This window comes from Lissotriton helveticus, chromosome 6, assembly GCF_964261635.1.
Source record: "Lissotriton helveticus chromosome 6, aLisHel1.1, whole genome shotgun sequence".
NCBI lineage: Eukaryota > Metazoa > Chordata > Amphibia > Caudata > Salamandridae > Lissotriton > Lissotriton helveticus.
Genome location: NC_136067.1, coordinates 576,746,742 through 576,759,724, shown reverse-complemented (window position 1 = coordinate 576,759,724; position 12,983 = coordinate 576,746,742). Strand labels below are relative to the sequence as shown.

Here is a 12,983-nt window from a genome sequence, read left to right as displayed (position 1 = left end):
CATCAACTACTTAGCGTTTATCACGAGGCGTTTTAATTTTTTTTTCGTTTTAGCTACAGCCCCTCCCCCCTCCATCTATGTACAACCGCCTTATTGTTACTAAGTGGAAATAAAGTAATTGCAGACTGCTGGTTGTTTGTCGATATTATTTTCATACTTATGTTAATACCAAACTGGTATTAGGCCCTATAATGTTTCGGAATAGGTATGTATTTTGCAATCTGACTTATGTACTAATAGGCCACTTTGGTAACTGTACTGTCGCAAACAATAACAAGATCACCTGCCTAATAATTGTTAGGTAACGCAGGTTAAGGGCGGGATTAATAATGAAAAGCTGCAGTGGCACACATGTTACAACAATCCTCCTCCGTGTCTTTGCATCAACGACTGAACAATACAAACATATCATTGCACCCTTGATGTTTGGCTTGGTGTTAAAACTACACCCAAATACTTCACAGGTCTTCTTTACTTTGTGTGCTTTACTGGCAGGAAGAAACAAATAACTCCAAAGTAGCTGCGTAGCTTGGCGTCCCTCTTCTTGGAGCCCAAGGTAACTACTTCACAAGTTTATAAAACACCATCTGTACGTTAACAAGGCTGTATTGTGCCGTTAACTACAAGGCTCGTTTGTTATCGTGACATGGTCTGATTCACTCTTTGGATGTCTTTTCAACACGCTCGTGTTCTTTTTTAAACTGACAAGCGGCTTCATTATTGAAACATTATCTCCAGTTTACAGCATGCCCTCCTATTTTCATGAAAATGTTGTCTTGTTTAACTTTAATGGTGAGCACGGCCCTCGCTTAACAGACACCGCACTCTGCAATTCAAAAGGTCTTGCTTTTAACAAAGTTTGACCTATTGGTATTGTAAATGCCAACGCCTTTTAATATTATAAAAGGTATTGCTTTTTACAATGCCAATAGCTCAATCTCGCAATCGCCCTCACTCTATCTATCTATCTATCTATCTATCTATCTATCTATCTATCTATCGATCTATCTATTGATCTATCTATCTATCGCCCTCACTCTCTCTCTCTCTCTATCTATTGCCCTCACTCTATCGCCCTCACTCTATCTATCGCCCTCACTCTATCTATCGCCCTCACTCCATCTATCGCCCTCACTCCATCTATCGCCCTCACTCCATCTATCTATCGCCCTCACTCTCTCTCTCTCTCTATCTATTGCCCTCACTCTATCGCCCTCACTCTATCTATCGCCCTCACTCTATCTATCGCCCTCACTCTATCTATCGCCCTCACTCTATCTATCGCCCTCTATCTATCTATCTCCCTAACTCTATCTATCTATCTATCACCTTAACTCTATCGCCCTCACTCTATCTGTCTCTCTATCGCACTCACTCTATCGGTCTATCTATCGCACTCACTCTATCTATCGCCATCACTCTACCTATCTATCTATCGCCATCCATCTATCTATCTATCGCCTTCACTCTATCTATCACCCTCCCTCTATCTATCTATCGCCCTCCCTCTTTCTATCGCCCTCACTCTATATAACTATCGACCTCACTCTATCTATCTATTGCATCACCACAGGATCACCCAGCACCACCACAGCATCATTCAGGGACACCACAACATCATTCAGGGGCACCACAACATCACTATGCGCTACCACAGCATCACTGAACGCCACAGCATCACTCAGCGCCACCACAGCATCAATCTGTGCAACCATTCAACAACAACTGGTTCAAATATGTTCTCCCAATGTTTCAAGCTTTATTACAAATGTCACAAACAGATGTTCATATTTAACTTTTGTTCTTCGATTTTCGTCACAATAAAATACACTCAACATAATCTTCAGAAACGTTATTTACAAAAGTTTAAGCTATTGCCATTATAAATTACAATAACGTTTATTTAAGTATTTATTAAAAAAAATAAAAGCCGTTATTTGTAATATTAATACATCTAAGTCACGTAAATACAACACATATTGCATTACAAATGCTATAGGTGTCACATTTGCGAAAGTTAAAACTATTGGCATTGTAAATGACAAAGCAATTAATTTTGCTATTTTCAAAACCAACACATAAATAAAAAAATTGTCATTTACAATACCAATAGCTCAAACTTTCCTGATGCGAGATCTATTGCATTGCAAATGCTTGTTCTTCAAGTGTTCAGTGGTTGGATGCCGGACTCCTTCGGGTGCAATACTCAGCTCGCTACGTCGGGCTTGATAGCAGCGCTCAGCGCTGGAATAGTACTCACGACAGCCCTTGGAGCTGTCTTTGGCCCCTCCAGATGTTGACGTAAAAAGTGTTCCTTTGAGTTCCCCCCCCTCAGAGGCGCTTGCAGACACTGTGTGAGGGCTAGTCATAAGCTGATGTTCTGGCAGTTCGGAGAGTGCTGCCTCCACTGTCTTGACATTCAGGGGGTCTTGTTCGCAAAAGAGATATGGTGTCTCGCAAATGAATTTTGTTGCATTTCAAAGTGTGCCCGCTGTGTTTTGCTCATTTATCTTCCCACCTTCTTGCAATGAAAGGTGATATACGACTCGCACGAGGCCTCGTTTTGCACAGGGGAGAGACCGATATTGAAGACACAGTTGTGATCACATCAACAGTACTTAAGGATGCACTGTGAGCAACAAACAGAAGCGTGTTCATTCCATCACCTTTTACTTAACCTCATTTTCTGAGAAGATCCATTGGAGATGGAGAAGGACTAGACTAAAGCAAAACCAAAGGTGGTGATGGACGAAGCGTTGACAATACAAGCACTCACCCCCAGTCAACTGATCTGAGTTTGATCCATCACCGTTCTTTAGCCCACTTTGCCACCCCAGTTCAGACATGGCCATATGCAAATCAGTCTGACCCTGTGCCTCATGGGAACAGTCCAGCCCGAACTGCCAAGCCATGCCTTCCCTGGACCGGAAACAAGCTTCCGAGGACTGGTTTCTGGCATTACAGCCGTCTTCAGCCCGGCTTGCTTGAATCCAGTGGCAAAGTGAGCAAGTGACTCACGTCTGAGCATACCCTGCCAACTTATGGCGCACAAAGCAAAACCAAAGGTGGTGATGGACGGAGCGTTGACAATACAAGCACTCACCCCCAGTCGACTGATCTGGGTTTAATCCATCACCGTTCTTTAGCCCACTTTGCCACCCCAGTTCAGACATGGCCATATGCAAATCAGTCTGACCCTGTGCCTCATGGGAACAGTCCAGCCCGAACTGCCAAGCCATGCCTTCCCTGGACCGGAAACAAGCTTCCGAGGACCGGTTTCTGGCATTACAGCCGTCTTCAGCCCGGCTTGCTTGAATCCAGTGGCAAAGTGAGCAAGGGACTCACGTCTGAGCATACCCTGCCAACTTATGGCGAACAAAGCAAAAGCAAAGTGAGCAAGGGACTCACGTCTGAGCATACCCTGCCAACTTATGGCGAACAAAGCAAAACCAAAGGTGGTGATGGACGGAGCGTTGACAATACAAGCACTGACCCCCAGTCAACTGATCTGGGTTTAATCCATCACCGTTCTTTAGCCCACTTTGCCACCCCAGTTCAGACATGGCCATATGCAAATCAGTCTGACCCTGTGCCTCATGGGAACAGTCCAGCCCGAACTAGACTATACTAAGCCTTTCCCACTTGTATAGTCCTCCTCCATTTTGATTGTTCAGTCATTTGAGGATCGCACAGATTATTCTCTAATCATCTGTGTCCGAGTTACCAAGCAGCTAGACCTAGGAAATTCGTGGGGTATATGTTGATCTCCGAGCTGTTAGTGGACATGATTGCCGAAATCATCAATCAAATCGTGTAGTTGGAGCCCACGCACACTTTGGACCTAGGGAGTAATCGCATAGAGTCCTGTAACTCAGTTTTATCGAAGAAAAACACCCTGCAATGTCCTAACTCGACACTAGACAGCAGGAGTATGCAAAACATGTGCATCGACAGCCACGCATGGCAAAAATATGTTGTCACTAAAGGTAAGGAAAATGTCTGTTTGTAGGCTGTAGTGCTGCAGACCCACATACTTTGCGCCCTCCTACCATCCTTTGCTGGGCCCAGAACACCACAGCCTGTTTTCTTTGAATGAAGGGTTTCAGTTTTGAGGTGAATCGTCATATCCCTCCTAAAACTCACAGTGCACCAGGACACAGAATCCATCTTAGATTGGTTTTTTCACCAAGGGTTGGAATGTAAATGGGGCAGAGGGGAGTTGTAATGTGTGTGTTCCAGGTAACATTAGTTAAATTACATTTATCTCTGTATGTGTGACCACTTACTGCCAAGAAGTTGGTTTGGGAGCATGTCATTGATTGTATTCCTTCCCGGATGTCTGAACACCCCTTGAAGGAACATTTGTCAAAAAAAAGGTTCCCACAACCACTGTAGGGAAGTGGCTTACTAATTTAATATAGTGCAGCAGCACCATACCCACATATGAGACACTTTTACTACACATTCCAACCCAGAGAAATCAGGGGTTCTCTTCTGGCCTATCTATTAAGGAAGGACTCATCTGATGGGAGTGTTATCAAGCCGAGGCCACAAACGCTGTGAACCTACGTGAATCATAAGGCGTGACAGTAATGCAGTATTGCTGCAAAGTTACATGAATAACACAGTCTGTGCTGTCCACTCCATAAGTTAGAAATGAGCTTCATAGTACAGGATCAATCACTATATGTGTTTGGTATGTCATTCTGTAATGGGCATGTTTTTGATGTTCTACGTCTCTGATTTACAGGTACAACTAAGTCATGATTTATTCCCCTAGTTTGTGTTGGTGAACTGTACAATACAGGGTATTTGAGAACCATAAATCCTTATGTTTCTGTTGTATTATATGCTAAAGCTGTATCTTCTTGTGCAAAACGGTTTAATGCTAAGTGTGAATTGATTATTTGATGTATTTTCTCAGTATTTCAATCACCCAAGTAACTAAAGGTTTGTGCTCATATGTTTGACACCGTTCACTTAGCAGATGGACACTCCGATAAGATGAACTGTAACATTCACGAGGTATTTTACAAGTATTTCCACTGTGTTTCAAATGGTTTCATACAAGCTTTCCATCCTATTTCAGGCTTATGGTATGTCAGCATTGCCTTTAAATCTGATTAAAGGTACCAGAAGTGCAGCATATGAACGGTTGGAGAATACGGACGATATTGAGGAAGTGGAGCAGCAGATTGAAACCATAAAGTCAAAGGTTGGCAAATGTTATAATTTTTGTTTATTTGTGTTGGTCCATATGCCAGTGTTAGGCTGTTTCAAGGTACGAAGAATTGCGCTACAAAGTACGACAATGTTTAGTACATGTGCAAGAGTTCTCAGCTACACAGCGCAAACCATTGCCAAAAGGTAATTGCTCCTCTGTTTAGTATACTATTGACTTATTTTCTCTCCCACTGTTCTAAATGGTAGAGCCAAAATATGTAAACTTCTTGTGTGTGCTAAGGTATCCTCAGATGTACATTATTATAAAGTTAATAGTCAGTAAAGAGTTCCTTTATAAAGTTACTATACTGTTTCTTGAAATACACTTTAAGGTCATGGTAAGGTGCTGCTTACAAAAAATATGCTGCGGTTATAAATATGTAAAAAAAACTGTGGAACTGGTATTTTGAAAATAACAACCCAGATACCCATCATTGTATTTGTTGTGAAATATATTGGGATAAATGTAATATGAACACTTTAACACGTTTTATTTTCAAAAGGGGCAGTGTTTAAGGATATTAATGGTCAACTAGATTCCTGCTTTCTAGTTCAGTGCTATAAATAAACATACTGCTGTAATTGTCTTATTGTTTTCTAATGGCTGAAACTTTTCAGGAAATTAGTCTGGTAGATGCTTTTACCTCAGATTCATCACCTTTTGAATAAGCTACTGGTTATTCATAAGGCACCAGACTTGATGCAGAATATTTATTCCTAGCAATAGCTCTACACTGGTTAAGAGAGCTCTCGGTGCTTCACTACTAAAGATCCTTATAATTTAACAAGGATTGGGTCCTGACTTCTCAAGTTTCAAGGTATAAACCTTCTTGTAGAATCTGTAAAAAGATGTCTTTGCCAGATTCCGCAATGCTTGTCTACTGCTACCCCTACTCCTCAGTGCATCTAAAGGCCATCAAAGAAATGGAGACCACATTTCTTTCGCCGAAGCCCCTAGGGACACTCAAAGCGGTCCTCTTCACCTTCATGTAAGTTGTTGTACTTCTCTTTTCCAGACATCATTCTCTCCTTTGTCTTTTAAGCCAGTACCGGTATTAGAGAAGATGATGCTAAAGTTGCCAACTCCATCTGCTGGCCCCTTGCAGGCTGACGCCTTTTCTCCAACCATACTTGACAAATTCAGTACAGCCATTGCTACCGTTTGGGGCCACTTGATCAATTCCTGTGTGTTTTGCTGATTCCAGTAGTCCTGACCCCAGTTTTGTCATACTCCACACCTCCACAGGTTCGGGTCTCGACACCTCTTCTAAACAAAGACGCCAATGCCTACTTAGACACTGCACCCTATGCTCTCAGCATTCGCTTGGATGCTCTCCATGGTACAAACCTCTAATCCAATCTCAGCCCCACTTTCATGTTTGAAATCAGCAGATATTATCCACATGGTGAGAGAAAGGCTCATGCCTGTTTTGATGAGGAACCCACAGCAGAGCACCTCCCTAGGGCCCAGAGATTTGCACAAATGGAGGGACGCTTTGAATTGGACTCTGATGCTCTTGTTATGCCTGAAAAGAGTTATGGCCTTACAGAGAATGGCTACTCAGAGCTTGATAATGTCCTATATGTTAAGGCCCTTCATTCTGATACTTGGTGCCAAGTACTACAAGGTGGGGAAAGGGGGTTATCCCAAATTATCCCGACTATTAATGGATTAAAGCAGGGTTGTCTTTTGGCACCTCTGCTCTTTTCCTTATATATTTCTGATCTCCCTAGGTCTTTATCAGCTTGTGAAGGTATCGCTCCGTCTTTAGGGGGATCCCCCATTTCTTGTTTGCTCTACGCGGACGATATTCTTATACTAGACCTTACACCCAAGGGGTTAAATAATCGTCTGCATGCCTTGCACCTCTTCTCTGAATTCCATTATTTAAAGATAAATACGACCAAAAGTCAAATCATGAGTATTTCAGGGAGGAAAAAAACAAAATATGAGAAATTTGGCTGGTCTGTAGGTGGACATAAACTGGAGGTGGTTAACTCCTATGTCTTTCTGGGGAAAATACTATCTGACAACCTAAGTGACAAGGCCCACATTGATAACAACGCTCGTAAGGCCTTGTCTCAGGGTAAAAGTTTAAATGTATTATATTCTGCCACTGGGAGAAGACACTTTCCTCATATGCTAGAGGTCTTCAGGGCTAAAATACCGTCTTCCCTCCTGTACGGAATCGAAATAGTTGATATAGGGCAATGGGGCTTTTTACATGTTGTAGAAGGAAAAGTCTTAAGGTTTTTAGCTTCTACTAATACTTCTTGCTCAGTGGCATCTCTAAGACTTGAGTTTGGCATCCGCAGTAGTTGGGTGCAAGGGTTGGCAGGGTTGGTGCGTTGGGTAACCAGATTGGCCAGAGGGGATGTGGGTACTCTGAGACACCTCATGAAGTTGGAATTGTTGGGTATTTTTAGGGAGTTCTCCTCTCTTGTAAAGAACTTTAGGAAAGCTGTTGAACTTTTACAATTGAAGGAGAGCACTCTTTTCACCCTATCCACCGCTCAGCTAAAACCTCTTTTGGAACAGGCCTCGTGGGATCTCTGCTTCAAGTTGGATAGGGAATTTATACTTACTAAGAAAAATGTATCCCCCCTTATTGATACATGCGTATTAAAACGCATGCAGCCCTTTGTCGCCTGGAATATACCGCATGGTATAAGGCGTTTCTGGCTACTTTTAAGGCAGGATCTACTCCCCCTTAATAAGCTTATGGCTAAGTTGTACGGTTGTCCTGCAACCTGTAATCTTTGCAATCTGTCTACCCAAGATTTTATTCATGTTCTTTTTGTATGTCCCGCACTTCGCTTATTTCGCCGTAAGTGGTTTAGACAAATTTGTTTGAATTTGAATATTCTCACTGCCAATTCCTTCTTGAGAGCTTTATATAATCCTCCTAATGCAATGTTTTGTTTTAACATTTTTAATTTCTTTAAATGGTTTTTAAATATCTATTAGAAGGTCTCATTTAATAGTGTTGATTGAGCACATAGTATTAGTTAAAAATGTTGCCAAGTGATTGGTTGTATTTTTCTTGAGTATCTTGTATTATGTACATGTTTATTTTTCTTTCTTTTGTTTTATGTGGACCTCTTTGGAGTTCCAAAACATAATAAAGAGAAACTTGATAATGTCCTACCTGCTAAAAGTACATTTGACCTTTTTCTAAACTTATTAAGTAGCAATGGCCATGATACTTCTTTAGGAGGGGACATTCCTTGCCTTTTTGCCCCCTTCCGCAAAAGATAATTTCACTTTAACAGTATCAAAGTCTACAGAATGCTTGGAATTGCTCTTGCCCCCTGTTAAAGCCAAACAGTTTGACCATAATCCTCGAGCCATCTTCTGTCGTATCAGGCCCACTGCTGCCTTTTAGCAAGGTATTCCTGAAGGCACTAATAGGTGCGTAGGAGAAACCTGTCCCTGGGATGGAAGCCCACTGATACAATACTCAACGATACACACTGGCACCTTAGGATCCAAAGTCAGATTTAGATTCTTTCCAATCCTGCCTTCCTGATGTTATAGCTTAATGTTATCTCTTGCACAACAGGGCTTGGCAGTCACTATTGTAAAAAGCTATTCGGCTGGCCAATTCACCTTTTGTATGGCATGTCCCTGACTAGTTTGCTTAATTTTCTTTACAAATTTGCCACTTTTGGCATGTCTTCTGAAAAGATTACTTTGTCTCCTCCCACTCCTTTCATTGTTCCACGGTTTGATTTAAGTTTATGGGTAACCTTCTTCATGAGGTCTCCATTCGAGCTTGAACAGTTGCCTCATTAGTTTACTGATGCTGAAAACTGCTTTATTATTGGCAGTAACTTGGGCCTGTGGCACTGGTGGACTGCTGGCCTTTCTAGTTCTGCTCCCTTTCACAATGTTTTACCTAGGTAAAAAGGTGCTGTGCTCCTGCAATGCTAATCTGCCAAAATGTTTCTTGCTTTAACATGCGTCATTCTTCCACCTCCTCCTTCCCATCTCCTCATCCCATCAATTGAATGACTACATAGACTTGGTCCCAAGTGTGCTGTGTGTTGTTCTATCTACCACACATAATAGGACAGAGTTGCTGCAGTCATGGAGGCCATCGTGGTATCCAAGTGCGCTATTTCATTTTGGGGTTACACCTCACAATAAGTTCTGCTATACATTGACCCAAATATATACTGGACTATCATTTGTGAACACTCTACGAGGGCCATGCCAGCTTCCATTGCACTCACTAGGGCCATCCTGGTGGACAAAATTTGCCAGATAGCCTCCACAAGGACGTCCTCACATATTCTTGCTCTTAATTCTTTTCCCTCAACCCCTAGTAACTGCTTCTTTCCCAGGGTTGTGTTGTAAAATATTTTGGGGTGATCAGAGCTACTCCATTCTGCCACTCTTAGTGTGTTGCTTTGGGCCTTATTCATTAAGTGGGAAATATCACCAAGAGGGGTAGTCACTCTACCTCGTGCCTCGGAAAACTTCTTTGAAGAAAAACAAGTTTCGCAACTCCAAACTCAACGCTAGATGGCAAGAGTATACCGCGCAGGTGTCTCTACAGCCACACGTGCCATCGAACATGTCTGTCCCAGCAAAAGCTCTCCAGTGCCACCTGGTGGCACTTGGCTAAAGCTGCACAGCGCCACCAGGTGGCACTGGCGAGCTTTTGCTGGGAAAGACATGCTCAATGGTATTGGTGGCTGTAGATACACATGCCCTGTATACTCCTGCCATCTAGTGTTGGGTTCGGAGTTGTGCAACTTGTTTTTCTTCAAAGAAGTCTTCCGAGGCACGGGCGCTAGAGGGCGCACGGCAAGATGGCCGCGCTCATGTGAGGCTCTGCCGGACTGAGCCTATATCCTTCATTTATCCTGTGTCATCCTGCTGTACCCAAGCGATATATTGGTGTCTACATGTGCCTGGCTGCATAGGGCGATACTCGGGTCCACTTGTGGACGACTGCCGCCCTCCTGTCGAGCGATTTTGTCATCTGCCAATTGCGACCGCGGCCTCGTGGGGATCGGGGCCGGCCTCCGGCTGCTGCTGCGGAGCGGACCTGGCGAGGTTGCGGAGCACCGGCGAAGAGCGGGGGCCTGGTCGCGAGACCCGCGAGCCTAACGAACTGTCCAGCGGCGGTAATTGACGGGAGCCTGGAGGTGTGCGGCGGCTCTACAGACGGCGGCAGAGGCGGCCGGCCGTAGCTGGATCGGCGCCCATCCGCGCCGGTGGTGGTGAGTGGGGCAGTGGCCTAGGAAAGGCCAGGGCTGCGGAGGCGGCGCTAGGCCTGACCGGGCCGCTCCGCGCGATCTGCCGCTGGCTGGGTGGGGTGCAGATCGGGGCGGCAGGCAGGCGGCTGGGGAGCAGCGTTGACAGTTCCCAAGGCGACATGGTGGAGAATCTGGCAAGCTTTGCAGCTGCATAGTGCTGGAGGAAGGGGCCAAAACGAAAAACGGGGGAGATAGCCCTGGCATCGTGTCTTACCTATTGTGGCTTGCTGGAAGAGACGTGCAGGAGGAAGCGGAGGGTCTAACACTGCAGGGCACTGGCGCTAGTGTGCTCTTTCATTTCTGATACTACTGCCACGTTTTTGAGTAGAGAGCTCCTTGCCTGGTAGCCATTGTTTGGGAGACATTTGTGAGTGCACAGCTGCGGCGTGAATCCGGAAGATAGGAGATAGTCCTGGCACTGTGATTTCCCTATTGTGGCCTGCTGGAGGTACGTGCAGGAGGGTGCGGAAGGCTATCGCTGCAGGACACCGACGCTACAGTACTCTTGCACTTCTGCTGCTGCTAACACGATTTTGAGCAGGGAGCCTCTTGTCTGGTAGCCATTGTTTGCGAGGCATTTGTGAGTGCACAGCTGCGGCGTGGGTCCGGAAATCACTGTCCTCCTGTACTGGGTGTGTGGCAACATGGGCAGGCCTGAGAGGAATCAGCCCAAGCTAACCTTTGATGCACGGAAGTCTACATTATCATCCTCGCAACCCCCGCCGGACTCTGAATCTGCTGGGGCCTCTGGGGGAACACCGAATCTAGAGAACACGCTACTGGCTATGCAAAGAACATTGCTATCCATTGAGGGCACAATGGAAGCGGTTAACCTCAGACTTGATCACATGGCTATGCAGTTCGATAGGCAAAATGAGAGAATGACTGAGGTGGAACAGAGGGTTTCTGCCACTGAGGACGGCCTGGCCACGGTCAATACTAAAGTGTTCAATATGGAGCGGGTGCTGGCAGTGATTCAGAGTAAGAAAGAGGAGTTGGAAGGGCGCTCTCGGCGCAATAACATCCGCGTCACGGGACTTCCGGAATCCACGAACGTTGGCAAGATGGAAAGCTTCATGGAACGTTTAATTATTGATTGATTTGGGGCTGAGCACCTGTCTAGTGTATTCATAGTTGAAAGAGTGCATCGTTCCCTAGCGAAACGTCCGGTGCCTGGCGCTCTTCCTCGCCCCGTCATAGCACGCATACTCAACTATAGGGACAGAGATGTGATATTACGGCTGGCGCGGGAAAAGGGCGCCATAGAATATCAGGGCAACAAGTTGGAGTTTTTTCCCGACTTCACAGTGGCGGTGCAAACAGCGCGGAAGGAATTCAATGGGGTGAAGCAGCTGCTCAGAACGGAAGAGATTCCGTATGCCATGCTGTATCCAGCGCGCCTGCGGATTGGAGCCCCATCCGAGAATAAGATTTTCACCGAAAGCCGCCATGGAATACGCTAAAAAGCAAAAAAAACAGAAGAGGAATTCCATTGTGGCGCAAAGAGGGGGAGGAGGGGCGGATGGATGAAGCTGACTAATTGTCTGCGGTGCACTGGCCTCGCAGGACTTCCGGCCACACAACGCTGGGGGAATGAACAATATCTGACTTGGGTGGTGATGAGATTCGGATTTGCAATCATTGGAGGCTCTCAGCGACTGTGCGGAGGACCTTGTCTACTTTTACTAGCCCTACGTAGTGACTGAACTGCTACTCGTTGGCATGCACTGGTGTGACCTGAGTGATCGACTTACATGACAGGATTGACGGTGTGCAAGAGACCTGCGCTATAGTCCAGAAACTAGTTGTCAAAAATGCCTATTAATGAATAATCTTTTGAGTATGGAATCACGGTGGCCTTCTGTGAGTGATTGACTAGGTTGGAACTTCTGGTTCCTCCGTAAAGGGAAGCTTCAGAGGCTCAAGGCGCTATTCCCTGCAATAGGATTTACCTGCTACACTTGCTTTGGGAGTGGGTTTGGGGAGGCTGCGTAGGGGGCACTGTCGATTACGAACGCTGTACATAATGTTGCTTCTCTGTTGCTTACTTTCCATATGAGTTTTCTGGACTGCATAGCTGGAGCCACATTATTCTCTATACACTGGGGGATGCTGATGCTCGTGGTATAATAAATACTGTCTTCCTAGTGGCGCTGAGCACTACAGGTCACGGTGCTGGTGGGTATCCCTGGGTATTTGAGGCACCGACTGAAGCACTGTAAGGGCACGTCCTTGTTGTGGTACAGTCGGGAAGTTCGTAAGACTTGCTCAGTCACCCACCGTTTCTTAACTTACACTGGAGTGGAACGCCTCTAGAGCCCCCACATACGGGAGCACCCCACAAACTGTTTGAAGTAGAGTTGGGGATTTGGAGTTGGGGGGGTGGGGATGGCTTTGGCAGGTTGGGGGAGCTGAAGTGGCTGGGGGGAGCTTGGGGGGTACATGGAAATCCAATTTATGGTCAGTGCTGATGCGGGTATGGGTGTGAGGTC

At 45.3% G+C, this 12,983-nt stretch overlaps 1 protein-coding gene across 1 annotated transcript in view; it reads left to right on the top strand.

The window, feature by feature from the left end:
* The window catches only part of LMBRD1 (LMBR1 domain containing 1), an 890,221-nt gene that overhangs the window by 382,228 nt on the left and 495,010 nt on the right, over positions 1-12,983 (top strand). The window contains exon 8 of the mRNA XM_078648011.1: positions 5,090-5,215. Coding sequence (XP_078504137.1) covers positions 5,090-5,215 — 126 coding nt within the window. The remainder of the gene's footprint in view (positions 1-5,089; positions 5,216-12,983) is intronic.